This window comes from Colobus angolensis, unplaced genomic scaffold, assembly GCF_000951035.1.
Source record: "Colobus angolensis palliatus isolate OR3802 unplaced genomic scaffold, Cang.pa_1.0 Scaffold26, whole genome shotgun sequence".
Lineage (NCBI taxonomy): Eukaryota > Metazoa > Chordata > Mammalia > Primates > Cercopithecidae > Colobus > Colobus angolensis.
In genome coordinates, this window is record NW_012115821.1 from 13385363 (window position 1) to 13403245 (window position 17883).

At 36.4% G+C, this 17883-nt stretch overlaps 1 protein-coding gene and 1 long non-coding RNA gene across 3 annotated transcripts in view; one reads left to right on the forward strand and one right to left on the reverse strand.

Annotated features, from left to right (window-relative positions):
- LOC105515401 (chromosome unknown open reading frame, human C3orf67) overlaps positions 1-17883 on the forward strand; it is a 317628-nt gene that overhangs the window by 203126 nt on the left and 96619 nt on the right. The window contains exon 13 of one of the 2 annotated variants that reach the window (XM_011947205.1): positions 7663-8040. The exons of the other annotated variant lie outside the window; for it this stretch is intronic. Within the exon in view, the coding sequence (XP_011802595.1) occupies positions 7663-8040 (378 nt within the window). The remainder of the gene's footprint in view (positions 1-7662; positions 8041-17883) is intronic. 2 annotated transcript variants of the gene reach the window in all.
- The window catches only part of LOC105515400, a 208821-nt gene that overhangs the window by 171547 nt on the left and 19391 nt on the right, over positions 1-17883 (reverse strand). The gene's annotated exons all lie outside the window — the stretch shown is intronic.

Consider the following 17883-nt stretch of genomic DNA (forward strand, 5'->3'; position numbering starts at 1 on the left):
TGGGTGCAGCACACCAACATGGCACATGTATACATATGTAACAAATCTGCACGTTGTGCACATGTACCCTAGAACTTAAAGTATAATAAAAAAAATGCTTGTCTATTTGCAATCCAATATTCCACCATTTTTGCTAAATGATAGACATCTTGCAGATAAGCATTTGCTTGTAGATAGTAGTTTTCACAAGAAATCTTTAAAGTGTTGTCAGTTAAAAGAACATGAAGTCTAACTTACAGAAAAATATGTTTCGCCTTGAAAAATTAGAAAAGCCTAATCATTTTCCCAAAATATTCATATGATGATTGTGCCCTTCCCACACAGTACCTGTAACTTAGGCTATGATTTGTCTGTAAAGTATCATTTGCTACAGGTAAAGATGTCACGAAAATAATTTGGCCAAACCTTTTTAATATCAGGCATGCTGCAGGTTAGTTACTTGTTTAAAACTGTGGTATCTTCCTTTTTTATTTGTTTACAAACTCATAAAATGTATTATAAGACACAACTATCACTTATCTTTGTCACCCAGAGGAAATTGTATTACTTTCATCATTTGCCACAAAATTCAAGTAGAAGCACAAGTACTTCTTGGGGATGGTTGTTATGAAAACATTTAAGATATATTTGAATTGCCAGTCTTATTATCATCAGAGAAGAAATTATTTTTTTCATTCTGTTAGGACTATCTTTAGCTGAATTTATGCAAATAACCGTGCTCTTTAGTCGACAACAGAAGTATACCTATACTAGCTCTGTTGTTTGCTAATGCTGCTGTTCAACTAAAAGGTGCTATCAATCTACACACTTAGTTACTAACATGATAGACAAAACTAAAAACTCCTGCTGACTCAATCTCAATTACAAATTCAAAACTACCATCAAAAGTGTGTTTTGAATATCGCAGATGTGTTTTGTTACAGAACTTTTAAGACAGTTATATAAGATTTTTTTCATGGTGGGTTGAATTTAAAACTCCATTGAAATATAAATAAATAGGATCGTCCACTTTTACAAAGGCTAAAATAGAGTTCTATTCTGATTCACTCAACATTAAAGTTGTGGTACAAAGAGCCTGGGTCCCATCTGCTCCAAGTAGGTGGCCCTCAAGAGTCATTAAAATTATCTTTTTAAAATTACAACTCAGCAAGTGCAATCAATTTTGTGTAGCCAGAAATTATTGTCCAAATGCCCATCTGCATGTCCTTTTAAGAAATGTAGTTCAGCAGAGAAAGTGCTGGCTCCTTGGGGAAATCATTCTCATCTTCGGCGTACATATGCTGTGCTACAGTTAATCAGGCAAACTCTATTGATGTTCCTGGCACTGGGGCGTGATTGAATATTTAACAAACAAATGTTTCTGAGCCCAAAAGACAAACGGTTTAAGAGATTTGGGACTTTAAAAAATATATATTAAGTTAAATCAAAAGGATTTTGTATTTGTTCTTCTGAGAAACAGATGAACAGATGATTGGAATGTGAAAATGGCATGACAACTTCTTTGCTACTCTGACAAATTATATTCAATTGCTATACAGGTTTTCAGTAGCTAAATGATAAACTAAGAGGAGAATAGTGGTTATTTTTCCACCAGATCATGGTACACTAACGTCTCATGCACATAACAGATTTATATGTTATACAGAAAAAAATTCATCCCAGAACATGTTGAGCCCAAATGAATTACACACGTGAAATCAATAGACATCATCTCTACCTTATTAAAGAGGCAAAAGCATGCCTCTTCTTCTTATAACAATGCAAAGAGAGGAATAGGGTTTTGCCAGTGCACCCACTCCTAATAAATACTGTACTTTTTAAAAATTCTCCGTGTATTTCTTCTCTAAATGAGAAGCTGACCCAATGCAAATCAAAACACTACTCAAATTTAGTCTCCTATGTCATCTTGCCTTTCTCATGCATCCCAGTTTCTCTTTCGGAATCTGAAACCAGAATTAGTAGTTCTAGGGCAGCCAAGGCAAACAAGCCTTTGTACCCTGTCCAGATTCTCCAGTTATTTGTTCTTTCCATATATTTAAAACAGCATGAAAATGTATTACTGTGGAAATGCAGGGTAACCAGGAGAATGCTCACCAGGGTACACAGCTAAATCCATCTGCTTCTCAGCTGATCTCCAAACCAGAGTATATCTTAGGAAAAATGTAAGATGAATGTCCATGTACATACTCATGAATATTTCTATGTATATAATCACTGCTCATGCCAAGCAAAGAGAAATGCTTTCCACCTGAGTAAACTGCTAGAAGGAAGAAAAGGCTGTACTCTGACCCACCACAGATGGGAAAATACACTTCTTACCAAATGCACTGATTTTAAGGTGTTTTCTAAATGATGTGGCAAACATCTAGTTTTCCATGCAGCCCGCTAAATTCCCAAAATAGTACATCTGAAATTCCTAAAATGACATCTACTATCTTCTACCTTATGATGTTATTACTTTTTAGGTATTATTTCTCTGTTAGACTTTATACCTCTTGAAGGAGTGCCCCATCCTTCTTACCTGTGTATCTTGTATAGTGTCTAGAAATTGCCTCACACAGAGTAGGAGCTTAATAAGTATCTATTGAATTAATGTATACTGAAAACACTTCCAATTTCTACCTACGTCATATACAAAATAACATGTCTTCATTTTTTTATGATGGAAATTAATGAGTAGAGGATCTTTTGATCACAGAAATCCCACTGCCAATTGTATTTGATAATTACAGGAAAATAAACTGCAATGTTTTAAAAAATTGGAGAAGACATAGCCCTGTCTCGCTACCAGACCAAATTAAAAAACATCTATGCTAGTTCTACCAATACTATCTCAGAACTGGGACTTGGGAGGTGTTTACTCTATTTTTTTTTTACCTTCTTCTGTAGACAAGAATAAACTTTTGTTCTTTATCTCTATGAAAAAAAAATTGCAAGAGTCACCACTTTATTACCTAGTGATTTAGAACACTGGGCATTTTTTTCAGGTAGCTCTGACAGTCTTTCAAGTTTTCTGCCTGAAGGCAGAGTTCTTCAACCATATGAACATCCTAGGGTGCCCACTGGTGGGGAAGGACAAACTCACCCCATAAGTGGCCTACAGCAGAGAGGGTTGCCCAGGGCCTGCAACTGAGGTCGTGCAGGGACTGTTGCATTTGCAGAAATATTTTTGCCTGTCTTATTTTTTCACTTGGGCCACAAAGCAAGGGCCCACAGATTGGCACCCAATCACCATCTTTTCTTTACCCTATCTGGAACACTGAAAGATAAGTTTCTCCATCAGTTATAAATGTGTGTGTGTGTGTGTGTGAGAAGATGAAGCTAGTGTAGACAAAGAAAATGTATGCCCAGGATGAGTACCAAGAAGAAATGTTTATAAAAGATCCTTAACAATACAGTTCTCATCCTTAGTGTACTGTAGGTACACTATTTGTTAGGTGAGGGGTGTTTTTTAGTATTATTGATTATTTTAATTTACTCCTTTAGATATTTCAGTATTATATTTTTAACAAGAAAATCACTACTTTATTTTGAAGTTTTTTTCCTATAGTCATTCCATTTTCTATAGTCATTCCTCGTTATTTATTTCAATAGGTTTTTGGGGAACAGGTGGTGTTTGGTTACATGATAAATTTCTTTAGTGGTGATTTCTGAGGTTTTGGTGCACCCGTTACCTGAGCAGTGTGCACTATACACAATGTGTAGTCTTTTATCCTTCACACCCTTCTCACCCTTTCCCCTGAGTCCCCAAAGTCCATTGTATTATTCTTATGCCTTTGCACCCTCATAGTTTAGTTCCTACTTATGAGTGAGAGCATACAATGTTTGACTTTCCATTCTTGAGTTACTTCACTTAAAATAATGGTCTCCAATTCCATCCAAGTTGCTGCAAATGCCATTATTTTGTTCCTTTTTATGTCTGAGTGGTATCCCATGGTGTGTGTGTATATATGTATATATACATATATACACACACATACATACATATCACATTTTCTTTATCCACTCGTTGATTGATGGGCATTTGGGCTGGTTACACATTTTTGCAGTTTTGAATCATGCTGCTATAAACATGCGTGTGCAAGTATCTTTTTTGTATAATGACTTATTTTCCTCTGGGTAGATACCCAGTAGTGGGATTGCTGGATCAAATGATAGTTCTGCTTTTAGCTCTTTAAGGAATCTCCACACTGTTTTCCATAGTGGTTGTACTAGTTTACATTCCCATTGTTGATGAGAATGTAAAACCTCTTATAAGAGGTTTTAAGACCCAAGTATACAAGAGGACTTCAAAAAGTTAATGGAAAATGCCTATTATGAGAAAACTATATATTGATTTTTTTAAAAATGCACCAAAATAAACTTGTACTAACTTATTATAACATGTCTGAACAGAATCTAGTTTGGAGCACTAAGGAAGGATAAGACATCAGTTTGAGAAAAATCCCTTTTCAGAGCAATATGAATTCTGCTAAAATTGAAGCAAAAACCGACATCAAATTTATGGTGAAACTTGGATGGAAGAATGGTAAAATCATTGTTGCCTTACAAAAAGCTTATGAGGACAATGCCCCGAAAGAAATCAGCAGTTTACAAACTTGTTTCAAGAAGGGATGAAACAATGTTAAAGATGAAGCCCTCAATGGCAGGCCATCCACATCAATTTGTGAGGAAAAAATAATTTTATTCATGCCGTAATTGAAGAGGATGAAGACTAACAGCAGAAACAATAGACAACACCATTGACATCTCAATTGGTTCAGCTTACATAATTCTGACTGAAAAATTAAAGTTAAGCAATCCACTCAGTGGGTGCCAAAACCATTGTGCCCAGATCACCTGCAGACAAGAGCAGAGTTTCGATGGAAGTTTTAAACAAGTGGGATCAAGATCCTGAAGCATTTCATTGAAGAATTGTAACAGGAAAAGAAACATGGCTTTACCACTATGATCCTGAAGACAAAGCACAATCAGAGCAGCAGCTACCAAGAGGTGGGAGTGGCCCAGTCAAAGCACAAGTGGACCAGTCAGCAGCAAAGGTCATGGCAATGGTTTTGGGCATTGCTCAAGGCATTTTGCTTGTTGACTTTTTGGAGGGTGAAAGAACAAGAACATCTGCTTATTATAAGAGTGGGTTGAGAAAGTTAGCCAAAGCTTTGGCCGAAAAACACCCACAAAAGCTTCCCCACAGTCTTTCTCCACCACGACAATGCTCCTGCTCACTCCTTTCATCAAAAAAGGTCAATTTTGCAAGAGTTTTGTTGGGAAATCATTAGGTATCCACCTTATAACCCTGATTTGGCTCCTTCTGACTCCTTTTTGTTTTATAATCTTAAAAATCTTTAAGAGGCACCCTTTTTTTCAGTTAATAATATAATAAAAGACTGCATTGGCGTGGTTATATTCTCAGCATCCTCAGTTTCTTAGGGATGGACTAAATGGCTAGCACCATGGCTTACAAAAGTGACTTGACCTTGGTGGAACTTATGTTGAAAAATAAAGTTTATATTTTTTATTTTTATCTTTTAATTTCCTGGAGCTTTTTGAAGTCCAACCTTGAACCTTTCTTGAGAGCACAGTTGTCTGCTAATCTCAACTACATTTCACAAGAAGAAAAAATGTAACAGGGCAGGGGTTAGGGATCTCATACTCTGTGTAAGAGACTGCAAGAATTACTCAGTATGATGTACTTTGCCTTTGACATACTGACTTGAATTCTCAAACCAGTCCAGCTTCTCTATCATCACTGCCATTGCCTTAATTCAGGCACCTCAACAATCCTAATAACAACAATACAATAGTCTACTGATTGGCCTCCAGTTCTGCTGTCTCCACAAGCCAACCCAGACACTCCACAAACAGTAGCCATAAACATGTACCCATGCCTTCTATTGTGTGTCATTTTGACATTCCCCTGCTTCACACAGTGACTCCCCTTTGCCTTCAGAATGCAGTCCCTGGATGGCAGGGATTATGTTCTGGTCTATCATTACACTCCAAGCATCTGTAGCACCTAGATGAACTTGGCCCATGATGAGGAAGAAAGGAAGACAGAACAGTGAATAAGCTAGATCCCCTGTAATTAAAAGCTTTGTAGATCTCTCCCTTGTCCCTTGCCCAACCGAGAGCAAACTCTCTCACCTTTACCCATGCTTCACTTCTGTAAGGAAGATTTCACCAGAGATTGTAATCATTATGTTGAGTGTGTATGATGGTCAAACATTCAGGAAGAAATTGAACAGTCCAATCAGTCACCCAAATATTTGTTTTTAAAATGCCAGCCCTTAGAAATAACTAGATGCTGGGTTCTGTATGTCTATAAATTGAAGGGTGAAGGAATAGCTTACTGAAACTGAATGTTAAGATACACATTGTCAGACACCAAATAATGTCTTCAAAATGTTCTCTGCTTTTTTGTTTTTTCTCTATTCTAGGTTTATCATTTCACATCCGTTTATTATATTTTTTGTTTGGTTGGTTGTTTTTTGTTTGTTTGTTTGTTTTTAGATGGAGTTTCGGTCTTGTTGCCCAGGCTGGGGTACAATGGTGCGATCTCGCCTCACTGCAACCTCCGCCTCCCGGGTTCAAGCGATTCTCCTGCCTCAGCCTCCCGAGTGGCTGGGATTACAGGCATGCATCACCACGCCCGGCTAATTTTGTGTTTTTTTAGTAGAGATGGGGTTTCTCCATGTTTGTTAGGCTGGTCTCGAACTCCCAACCTCAGGTGATCCACCTGCCTTGGCCTCCCAAAGTGCTGGGATTACAGGCATGAATCACTGTGCCCCGCCATATATATTTAAATAAATTAGTCAAATTGGAAGAATCTACCATGACAAGTACATGCAGTGATCACACAGTTTAAATGTATTATTTTTTAACATAAAAATCTATCAATTGAAATAGCACTACATTTCTCATTTTCATTATCTACTTTCATTACCATTGATTTCATGTTTGTAATTCTTCCTTTATCAGATTTTTTAAATTTAAACTTTTGCTTTTCTGTGGATAATCACAGAACTATGGACTTGTAAAATTATTGTAGCTTTCATTTTCAGCTTTCCAAGTATTTATATTTAATGAGGTTCACATTTTGTGGAAAAATATCTTTCTAAAACTAAAATTTTCATGTAAGAAAAATACTTAATAAAACATGTTCCATTATCTATTGCTCTTGAAAAACAAAACTGCCCTACAATAAGGTAAAAATGCTTCCCTAGGCCCACTTGTATTTATTAATAGAGTACCATTTCTCTGCTTAAGTAGGCTAAATACCATTAAGTTCTAGTTCTTTCTTTTTCCATGGAGTTAACTTATCAGAAAGTCAAAGTATATGATTGTTAGATGATTTAGATGACTTGCTCTGGATCTCTTCTTTTAGACATTTTTACTTCTTAAATGTTCTCTTGTTATTCATGAGTAAAAAATATGCCTTATCCAGACCAACTACTGTATAGCAGGACATTTTAGCAAATGGTTTATACCTATTTGCATTGCTACTTTTAGTTACTCATGTTTTTCTTTGCCGATTAAAGTAAAATCTACATATATGTGCTTTTGCTTTATTCACAGAAAATACGAATTTATTAAGAACTTGTACGCAGTAACTTATTCACCACAAATTTCTGCTCAAAATGATTTTTACTTTGTTCCCCAACATAGGGTGACCACAGTATCCAGGGTTCTCGAGGCCCAACAACTGGTCCTTCGGAGTTAACTCAGTTAACATTAGAGAGCCTGCTGGGGGAGGCTGCAAAGCGGACAAGTAAGGAATACCTAAAGAGCGCCTACACAGAAGCAGGAGCAACAGAAAGCCAGGATTCCTCGGCAGAGCAAATAGATAGAAACAACTTTCAAATGAGTTTGTTGCCTACAACATGCTTTTCTCCATCTGGAAGAAGGTGTGGATCCTGTCAGAAAACTCCAGACCCTGTAATCAAAGCGAAGGACCTACCAGCCCAGCAAGTGCCAGCTTCACTAAACAAAACCTCCCTGAAAGAAATCTCAGGGGAAAGGCTGAGCTCGATCCCTGAAGCATCCGTAAGTGGTTCCGTGTGGTTTACAGATGCTGGCAATGCATCCTGCTGTGTTCCGTTCTGTTGCACACATGTTTTTAGCAGTATCTCTTTTTCATCATTTGGGTGATCAGTATTGTATTTTCTTTCCTATTCTGATGCGTTTTAGTTTGGTAACAGCAGCTGTTAAAGAGTCTACTGCACATCCCAAGGATAATAGAATACCTCATGTTTTTAATGAGAAAGATAATTACATAATTTTCATCATAACAGTTATTTTATTTTCTAGTTACTTCCCATAATTTGTAGTTATCACTGCCTGCAAATTATAAATGATGATCTTATTTTTCAGCGAAAAGCTTGCCAGTAAAATTGACAAATTTTCAATAACAATCTACATTAGGAGCCGTAAAAACATCATTATTCTATTCACTTTCTGGTCTCTCTACAGCAGTTCCCCAAATAATAAATGATATGAGTGAAGGTTAACAGTAAAGCAGTGTCATCGAATAAATCCCTCAGCTAGTTTGGTGGCTGTATTCGTGTCCATCAGATTGATTTTTTCCTTCCTATATAGTACTTTTCTTCCTTCAATTCCCCTATAAGCTGCACTTAGAAACTAGAAAACAAATGAGGCTATGCAGAACAAATGACATGTATATTCCATTTTTTAAAACATTAAAGATTTTCTTTATGTTTCATGTCCTAAATATTCTGTGGGTGTTGCATTGTAAAGTTTTGGTTCAATTATGTTCTAAGCAAGTTAGAGTGGATTAATTATTACCTGGCATAGGTAGTAGATATATTCATCATTACCATCAGCAAAATAGAAGCGGCTAATATTTTGTGAACATTGATCATGTGCCAGTCACTGTGCCAAGCCCTGTTCCATGAAGTACTCCACTTAATCCTCACAGCAACCTACAAGATAAGGGCTGCTATTATTCGCACATCATTTTCAGATGAGGAAACTTAAGTTTAGAATGGTTATGCAGTTTGTTGAAGGACAACAGCTAGTTAGTTGAGGAGGGACAACTTGAATCTAGATTCTGACTCTAGAACTGTTGCCCATATCCAGCCCGCTATGCGGCATAAACATGGGTTAAGTCTTGTAAAACTGATGCCTCTCTCAAGAAACATCCAAAAATAGAACTGAAATGTGTTCCTGTTTTTTGATCACATGCATGTGTGCGCTTGTCTTTGTATGTGTTTGTGTACATGAGAAAATAGTAAATCACTTAATCTAGTGAAAATATATTTGCTTTGTGGTGATTTAGGATGAAAGTTGTCAGTAATTTTTTGCATGTTTTTCATTTTCGAAAACTTTTTTAAAACAAACAAACGTTCTTGCTCCACCTAATTGTAATTTTTTTCCTTTGGTTGTGCTAATGAATTTGAGTGTAGCTAATAGACTAGCCTTATAGATTTATTCTATGGTACTGCTTCACTTGACTGCAGCCAATACTGGGCTGCCAAAAACAGATACAAAGCAAGTCTTTGAGAAGCATTCCACTTAGGTTCCTCCCTAATTTCTTGTCCACTACCTTCTATTAGATAGAGTCTGTCATCCTGTATATCCAAAAACTTAATGATTTTCGATCTTTTTATTTTTTCTGTAGAAGTAGAACAAGTGCACAAAGATAAGTTTGGAAACTTCAGGCACAAATGAACTTGAAGTACTCAACAAAGTACACTACCTAAAAAATAGTTCTCTCTAATAATACCAGGAAGTAATAAAAGGAACAAAGAGAGCAAAGTTTGGAGGAAGAGCCAGGGACTTACTCTCACCTGTTATCTTCATTTAAGAGGCTTTTCTGATAAGACAGTTTCCAGAAACCACAAAGCACAAGCCTGGTATGTCTCTTCTTCCTCAAAGGAACACTATGAGAATATTCATTCCATTTTATGGTTAAGGAGACTGACTCAGAGCAATCATTTCAAAGGGATGAAGAAGGGGAAGGAACTTAATCTTTGAGGGTTTAAAGGTATAAAGGCCTTGCTTCCCATACATGCAGAGAAGTTTGAACTCAGTATCAAAACTCAGACTAATAAAATGTTGTGTCTCAGCTGGATGTGGTGGCTGACACCTGTAATCCCAGCACTTTGGGCAGCTGAGGCAGGAGGATCACTGGAGCCTAGGAGTTGGAGACAGCCTGGTCAACAAAGTAAGACCTCTTCTCTACAAAAAAAAAATAAAGAAAATTATTTTTCTTTCACATGATGATGGGCACCTGTAGTCCCAGCTACTTGGAAGGCTGAGGTAGGAGGAATTTTTGAGCCCAGGAGATGAAGGCTGCACTGAGCCGTGATCCCACCACTGCACTCCAGCCTGGATGACAGGCAAGACCCTGGCTCAAAAAAAAAAAAAAATTGTATCTCAGCCCACACGATCATTACCATCTATGGCTCACGTTTGTGAATGTGATCATCTTAGTTTAACAGGATACAAAATAATTGAAGTCATAAAGCAGTGCGCCTCATTTCAAAGCAAATTTACAATGAGAATGGAGTATTCTTCCATAGACACCTTTTAGACAACAGCATTTTCTCCACTTGGTATTTGCAGCGAAGAATCTATGAAAATAAGTTTCCTCAGAGTGCTGTATGCTTACTAACTCACAAAGGGATTTTTCCCCAGATCCCAGAGACCCATGGGGTGACTTTTTAAAAATAACTACTTTATTGAGACTAAATTCACACAACATAGAATTCATCCTCTTAAAGTGTACAATTCACTGGTTTTTAGTGTGTTCACAGAGTTTTGCAACCATCACCACTATCTAATTTTAGATCATTTTCATCATCCCAAAAGAAGCCCCATACCCAGTAGTAGTTACTCCCCATTACTCCTCCCCACAAACTCTTGACAACCACTAATTTATTTTTTGTCTGTATGGATTTGCCTATTCTGGACATTTCATATAAATAGAATCATATAATATGTGGCCTTTTGTGTATGACCTCTTTCATTTAGCATACTGTTTTCAAGGTTCATCCATGTTGCATCACTTCATTCCTTTTTATACCTGAACCCATGGTATGGATATGCCGTATTTGTTTATTAATTTATCAGTTGATGGACATCTGAGGGGTATCTACTTTTTGGCAGTTATGAATGATACTGTTATGAACATTTGTGTGCAAGTTTTCACATGGGTATATGTTTTCAATACTCTTGAGTATACACACCTAGGAGTGGAATTTCTGGGTCATATGGAACTCTATGTTTAACTTTTGAGGAAATGCCAAACTTTCTCCAAAGCAGCTGCACCATTTTACATTCCAACCAGGAATGCACAAGGGTTCCAGTGTCTCCATGTCCTAGTCAATGTTTCTTGTCTATTTTTTACATTAAGGCCTTTCTAGTGGGTGTGAAGTGGTATCTTACCGTAATTTTGATATCCATTTCCCTCATGACTAATGATGTTGAGCATCTTCTCATGTGCTCATTAGCCATGTGCATATCTCTTTTGGAGAAATGCATATTCAAATCCTTTGCCTATTTTTAAATTGGGTTGTCTTTTTATTGTTCAGTTGTAGGAGTTCTTTATATTTATTTTAGATAAAAGTCCCTTATTAGATATATGATTTGCAAGTATTTTCTTTTATTCTGTGGGTTTTCTATGCATTTCTTTATGATGTCTTTTGAAGCACAAAAGTTTTTAATTTTGATGAAATTCAGTTTACCTATTTTTTTTTTCTTCTGTTGCTTGTGCACTTGGTATTGTAGCTACGAAACAACTGCCTAATCCAAAGCCACAAAGATTTATTCCTGTGTTTTCTTCTAAGCGTTTTATAACTTTAGCTTTAAGTTTATTTCTACGATCTATTTTGATCTAATTTTTCATATGTGGTGTTGGGGGATGGGTCCACCTATTTTTTTTTCTTTTTTTTTGCATGAATATCCAGTTGTCCCAGAACCATTTTTTGAAATGACTATGTTTTCCCCATTAAATTTACCGTGCATGTAAGAGTTGTTCTCCCAATTCTATTCCATTGATCTATATATCTATTCATATGCCAATACCACACTGTCTTGATTACTGTAGCTCTATAGTAAGCTTTGAAATCAAGAAATGTAAATCCTTCCACTTTGCTCTTCCTTTTCTTCATTGTTTTTGCTATGCTGGGTCCCTTGCATTTCCACATGAATTTGAGGATCACCTTGTCAATTTCTGTGAAAAAGGCAGCTAGGATTTTGGTAAGGATTGCACTGAATCTGTAGATCAGTTTGGGAAATATTGCCATCTTTTATTTCTAAGTGTTTTATTCTTTTTGATGCTATGGTGAATGGAATTGTTTTCTTAATTTTATTTTGATTTGTTCATTGCTAATGTATAGAAATGCAATTGATTTTTGTATGTTGATTTTGTATCTTGAAACCTTGGTGAATTTATTACTTCTAGTCGTTTTTTTTTTTTTTTTTAAATTTCATGTGGTGTGTCTATATGCAAGATCATGTCATTGCAAATAGAGATAGGTTACTTCTTCCCTTCCAGTCTGGATGCCTGTTATTTCTTTTTTCTTGCCTGATTTCCCCCACAAATGGACTTAATTTGAATGGAAGTTTTTCTTTATTTCATGGTAGTTAAGATTTAATGCTTTGACTATTGTAGCTCCGGTATTGAACTCTAACACAGACGTCGTAAGTCCAGTCAGGCCTAGAAGGATACTATTAGTGTGAGTCATAGGAAATGTCCTTGATGCAAGAAGAAAATTTTGAGAAAGATTGTGGGACTAGAAGTCTTTCTAATATTACTATGAATGTAGGTGCAAAATCATCTTTGCTGGCTAGCATTGTAGTTCCTATATTTAGAGCACTAACATGTTGGTGATTTCTATCACCTAAGCTGTGTCTCTAAAAAAAAGGCCCTCTAGGTGATGGAATACAGCTCTTTTGGCTCTACTTCTGGATAAGTAAGAACATCTCCTTTTCTATTGAGCACCTACCAGGCCAGATATTCTCCCAGGTGCTAGACATGTAACAGTTGACTAAGACAGATAAGGCCTCTTTCCTCATAGGTTTACATGTCTGTTGAGAGGTAGACATAAACAAATTGTTCGTGAATTAATTATAAACCATGATAAATACTGTGAAAGACCATGGAAGTCAACTTAGCAATCAAGGTACTGCAATCAGGAATTGTAAGTAGACATCCCATTGAAAATCTGTGCTCTTGCAAAGTGCCAATGTGAAGCAACTTGAAGACAAAGGAAAATAAGACTCTTATAAAAGGAGATACAAGAGAACTGTCCTAATCCCATGAAATGGAAGAGTACTAGTAATTCTTAAAGAATGCTTACTGAAAATGATTTGCTAACTGCTTGGTAAACTTGTTCTTTGCAATGTTTTATTCATATTTTAATAGAGTTATCTATTATTAGGTTCAAATATTTTTAATTAAGAAAGAAGTACAACCCTCTGGGTAATATTGCAACCATGTAGATAGCTGGTAATTAAACTTTTTCGCACGTATAACTGTATTCAAACAATTTTGAACGAATCATTTTAAACCGGCAAATGTCATTATGTGTTTCTTTAAACAAACAAACAAAAGACTTATATAACAGGCTTTGTAGCTCCAGAAAATGTTTGAGCTTACTGAAGAATGCTTAGTTTCATAAGAAAGACCAAACATGCTACCAATTATAAATTCAGGTATTCTCTTTAGAAAAAAAAGAGACATGACTTTTAATAGGAAAAGAATTGTAAAATGAGCCATATAACTTTTGACTTTAACCTTCACATCTCCATTTTTGAAAATCAAAACTGAGTTATGGAAGGACACTTTTGAATATATTTTAGGCCATAGAATAGTGTGAGAACATTTTTCCCTTTAATTATCAAGCTATTTCCTTTGGATAATGTGAAAGAATTAGTTTCATTTCTGCCCTGATATATTTGAACTCAGTATTGGAGAAAATCTATCATCACATTTTTTAAAGTAATAGAAGTCTATGCAATTTGTGCTCTATAAACTTAGAGAAAAAATGAATTTGTAAATTATTTTAGTATTTTTAAAGCATTGTTTCATTATATAAAATTCTGCCTTTTCTAGGGTATATAATACTCTTTGTTGAAGCCATCTGTCTCTTTTTCCATTTGCCACTCAAATGTGCCATTTGCAACTGTTTTTCCAACAATACCCCATTGTTTGAAGAATCCATAAATGTCTTTCTGACCCTTCTCTCCCTTCAGCTACAACAACATTGCATTATTTCAAAACACCTGTTTCAGAGTCAGGTCACCCTGTGTATTAGACATATGTTCATTGCCCTGGCCAACTGTGCAGGTTCACTTAGGGGTGGTTCTCCCTCCTTTAGCAGTTTCTACCACATGTGCCCACTGGCCTCATGCTGCCCTGGTCACTTGATAAACAGCCTTCCCCAAACAGAACCCTCTGTCAAAGCTATCTACATTTTCATTCTCCATGACTGAAAAGTCAAAAGCAGCGGACACCATGGCTCAGAGCACCAGCTGGAATCAGACAGGCCTGGAGTTGAGTCCTAGCTTTGTTCTTTCTTATCTATGCAAGCTTGGACACATTTCTTAATGTCCTTGAGCCTCAGTTACCTCATCTATAAAATGGAGAAAAATAATACCTATCCCACAGGGTTGTTTTGAGTGTAGAATTAGATAGCGCATGTAGAACACCTAGCCCCTAATCTGAAGTATACTTTCTTCTACCTTTTGCTGAGTGGTTAGGCAGAAATATAAACCAGTATGACTGGCATTCTAAAGCAAATGAAACCTTTTGAAATTCATAAAATTCCATAAATTAATTACAGATACTATTCTGTAAGGGTGGTGGCTCTGTGGTTGTGTGCTTCCTGCTCGCTATTTATAGTTGAATCAAGTGCTAACAGAGTGAGTTTCTGTGTGCCTTCTGCCAGGTAACATATTGGCATGTTCTCAGGGATACCCTAAAGAGAGAAAAATATTTATTTATAAGCAGGAAGCAGTGTCTCTCTGATCATTCCCCAGAGACCACCCTCTGTGTGTCTACCTTGTTCACACAGCTAAGTTGCAGATGTGTAGCTTCCTGCTTGAGGTCTTGAATTGAATTTGGGCACAACTAGTAGCAGTTCATAAACCATAATGCTAACCATGGTGACAATGTTTCCTTTACTAAGTGGGACACTCCTACCAATAGCTTTTGGAAAACAGTCTGATGTTTGATGTTGTGTCAAAACTGCACTCATTTCTTGTCTCAGAAAAGACAAGGTCATTATCTCAGTTTTGTCTGTCAGTGCACTGCTGGGGATATTGCTGAAACTGCAGAATTTGGTGATTAAATAACATTTCCACTGCCAATAAAAGTATTTGAATTAGGCATAGAAATTTTCCAGGTGTAACTTGTTCCTATCCCTCTGCTTTCTTTTTAAATATTTTTCAGACCGAAGCCTTGCTGTGCTACAGAACGGTTTGTTTCTTTCATTTTCTTTGTATCTAATGTTTAATGTAATGGTTGCAAAGGCAAAATGGTGTGGAGTAGAAGTATTTTTAAATAAGTAAAATGGAATTATGGTTCAAGTTTTGGGTAATGGTATGGAATAGCAGAAGTCACTAAGACATTTTGATATCTCCGTGTCTGAGCAGCTTGGTATGCAAAGAATGCGCCCGTTATTCTAATGAAGAGGAGAAATTTCAAGTTCTCAAAAGTTTCAGAAATTGTAGTTAGAAAGAATTGACAGACATTAAGGTACTATCAGAAGTATGAGTTGGCTGTTTAACCAACACTATGATGGTTCACTGTCAATTCTTTAATATTCTAGTGCTAAGGCTAGCATCCTACTCATCAAATATTTATTGAAGACATTTATCTTCTCTGCTGTCTTGGTTTTCCAAGTTTTAAATAGGAGCAAGTCGTATTCACCTCTTCATGGAAAAGGTACTAAGCTGAGTGTATTTCCTAAAAGCACTGAGATCTGAAGTCCTTGACTCAGAAGCTTTTATATGACTTTAATGGTTTGAGGTATCTCCAATATGCCAGGCCTTCTACAAGGTGCTCCTTACTTTATCTCGCCTTTATCTCCAACCCTCACAAGAGGCCTTATTGTTCCTGTTTGACAGGCAAGGAAGCAGAAAGACTCCACCTCACTGTTGTCTAGATTGTGACAAAGCAGTGTCAAATCCAGGAGTTAGGGACAGAAAAGCCAGGGCACCTTCCACCACAATGGGCTGCTACCCCCAATTAGAGTCCACTGAAAAAAATTCCATGATCATGTGACAACTTAACTTCTCTTGCCACTTTATGCTTTAAAGTATTTTAATATGCAAAAGCACACACAAATGTTGGTGTATCTGTCATTATTCAACCAAAGCTTTACATTCTAAAACAGTTCAAGCTTACTTAAAGTTATCTTCTTCCCACTCCAGACATATCAGTTGGCTTACCTCCTCTATTTTCATTTCTGTAAACAGTCTCAGTAATAATTTTCCTGCTGGTTCTTTAAATAATACCTTAAACTACCATTTATTGAATGGCTACTATGCTTGTCCCATGTACAAGGCTACAGTTGCCCCGTAGATGGCATATCCTTGAATATAGTATGAAACCTATTCAATTTGATTTTACTATATTCCTTCTAGTATATAGTTCATTGTTAAGCTTGAGATGTACCCTGAACTCAGAAGATAGGCGTGGGAAAATTAAAATTTGTTTTTCAATTCACTTTAAGGTTAGTAAGAAGAGTTCAGTTCTATTTGTCAGAGAATTCTTTCTGAAAATTAGCAAGCTATCACAGCAAAATGTATGGAAGTATATTTCTATTTAGGTCATAGAGTAAAAGGTTTTATTCTATATAAATGTAGCACATCAATATAAAAATACTTTTTACAAAACCTTTCATGCATGTTCCTCCCCAAAGAAGAGAGAGATGTGTGAGATGGAAAGTTATCTATCTCTTTACAAGGAATTTTGCCACCAGTTGATTTAATTACCCAAGAATCCTCTACCTGAGACATTCTTAAGTGAGTGATGTGCATAGTTAATGAAGTATGAGTTGAACCAGGCTTATGAAATGTCTTCAGGGTCACATTCTAAAATGCTTGTGACAGATAATTCAAAGGCAGCATCAAGTCTGGTTATGCCTAGGGCCGTGTGCCTGCCATGAACATAGCACACGATCTAGATTCTGACCAGCTGGTTATGGCCTAACTCCTGATTCCTGCTATGTAACTCAATATAGCATCCCTTAAATTTAGTAAAATTTTTCAAGTTGTGCTGTGTCTTGGTCTTTAAGTTTTAATTTACTCTTTTGCATGGTAGAGACGTGTGCTAAAAGCTGCCATACATTGTGAATGAACTATGTGCACAAATATGTGTCACTTACAGCTTGTGCTTGTGGCTACTGTCTTCTCTCCATTCCTTTTGTTATTGGGCCTACATCCCCAATGAATCAGGTTAAACTCTTGGGTATGATGCCTAGCTCAAGAATCTGAAACAAATTTTCAGGAATGCTAGTGAAGAGATGCCCTGGAACACTAATTTACCATCAGCTATTATTTAAAATGTCACTGTGAAGATTAAACACTGTCTGCAAATAGCAATAGAGAGAAGATTAATCCTCAAATTCAAATGGCAGTTAAAGTTTAAAATTACCTTTGGAAAATGGACTTCCAGTACTTTTCCTACTGTCATGTTGGGGTCCAAAAACATCTTCCAGAACTTTCTAATGACAGCTATAAAGTTTTAATAAATATAAATTTCAAACCACCAGTGATACTGGCTCCCCAGCTGCATTTACAAAATGCATTTTTTTCCCCTGCTGAGACTGTTTAGATTGAATTTTCCAGTGATTCACAAGTGAGCCTTAGACTTTGTTGTTGATCGGAGAGACGTGTGCGTATTTTTTTTTTTTTTTT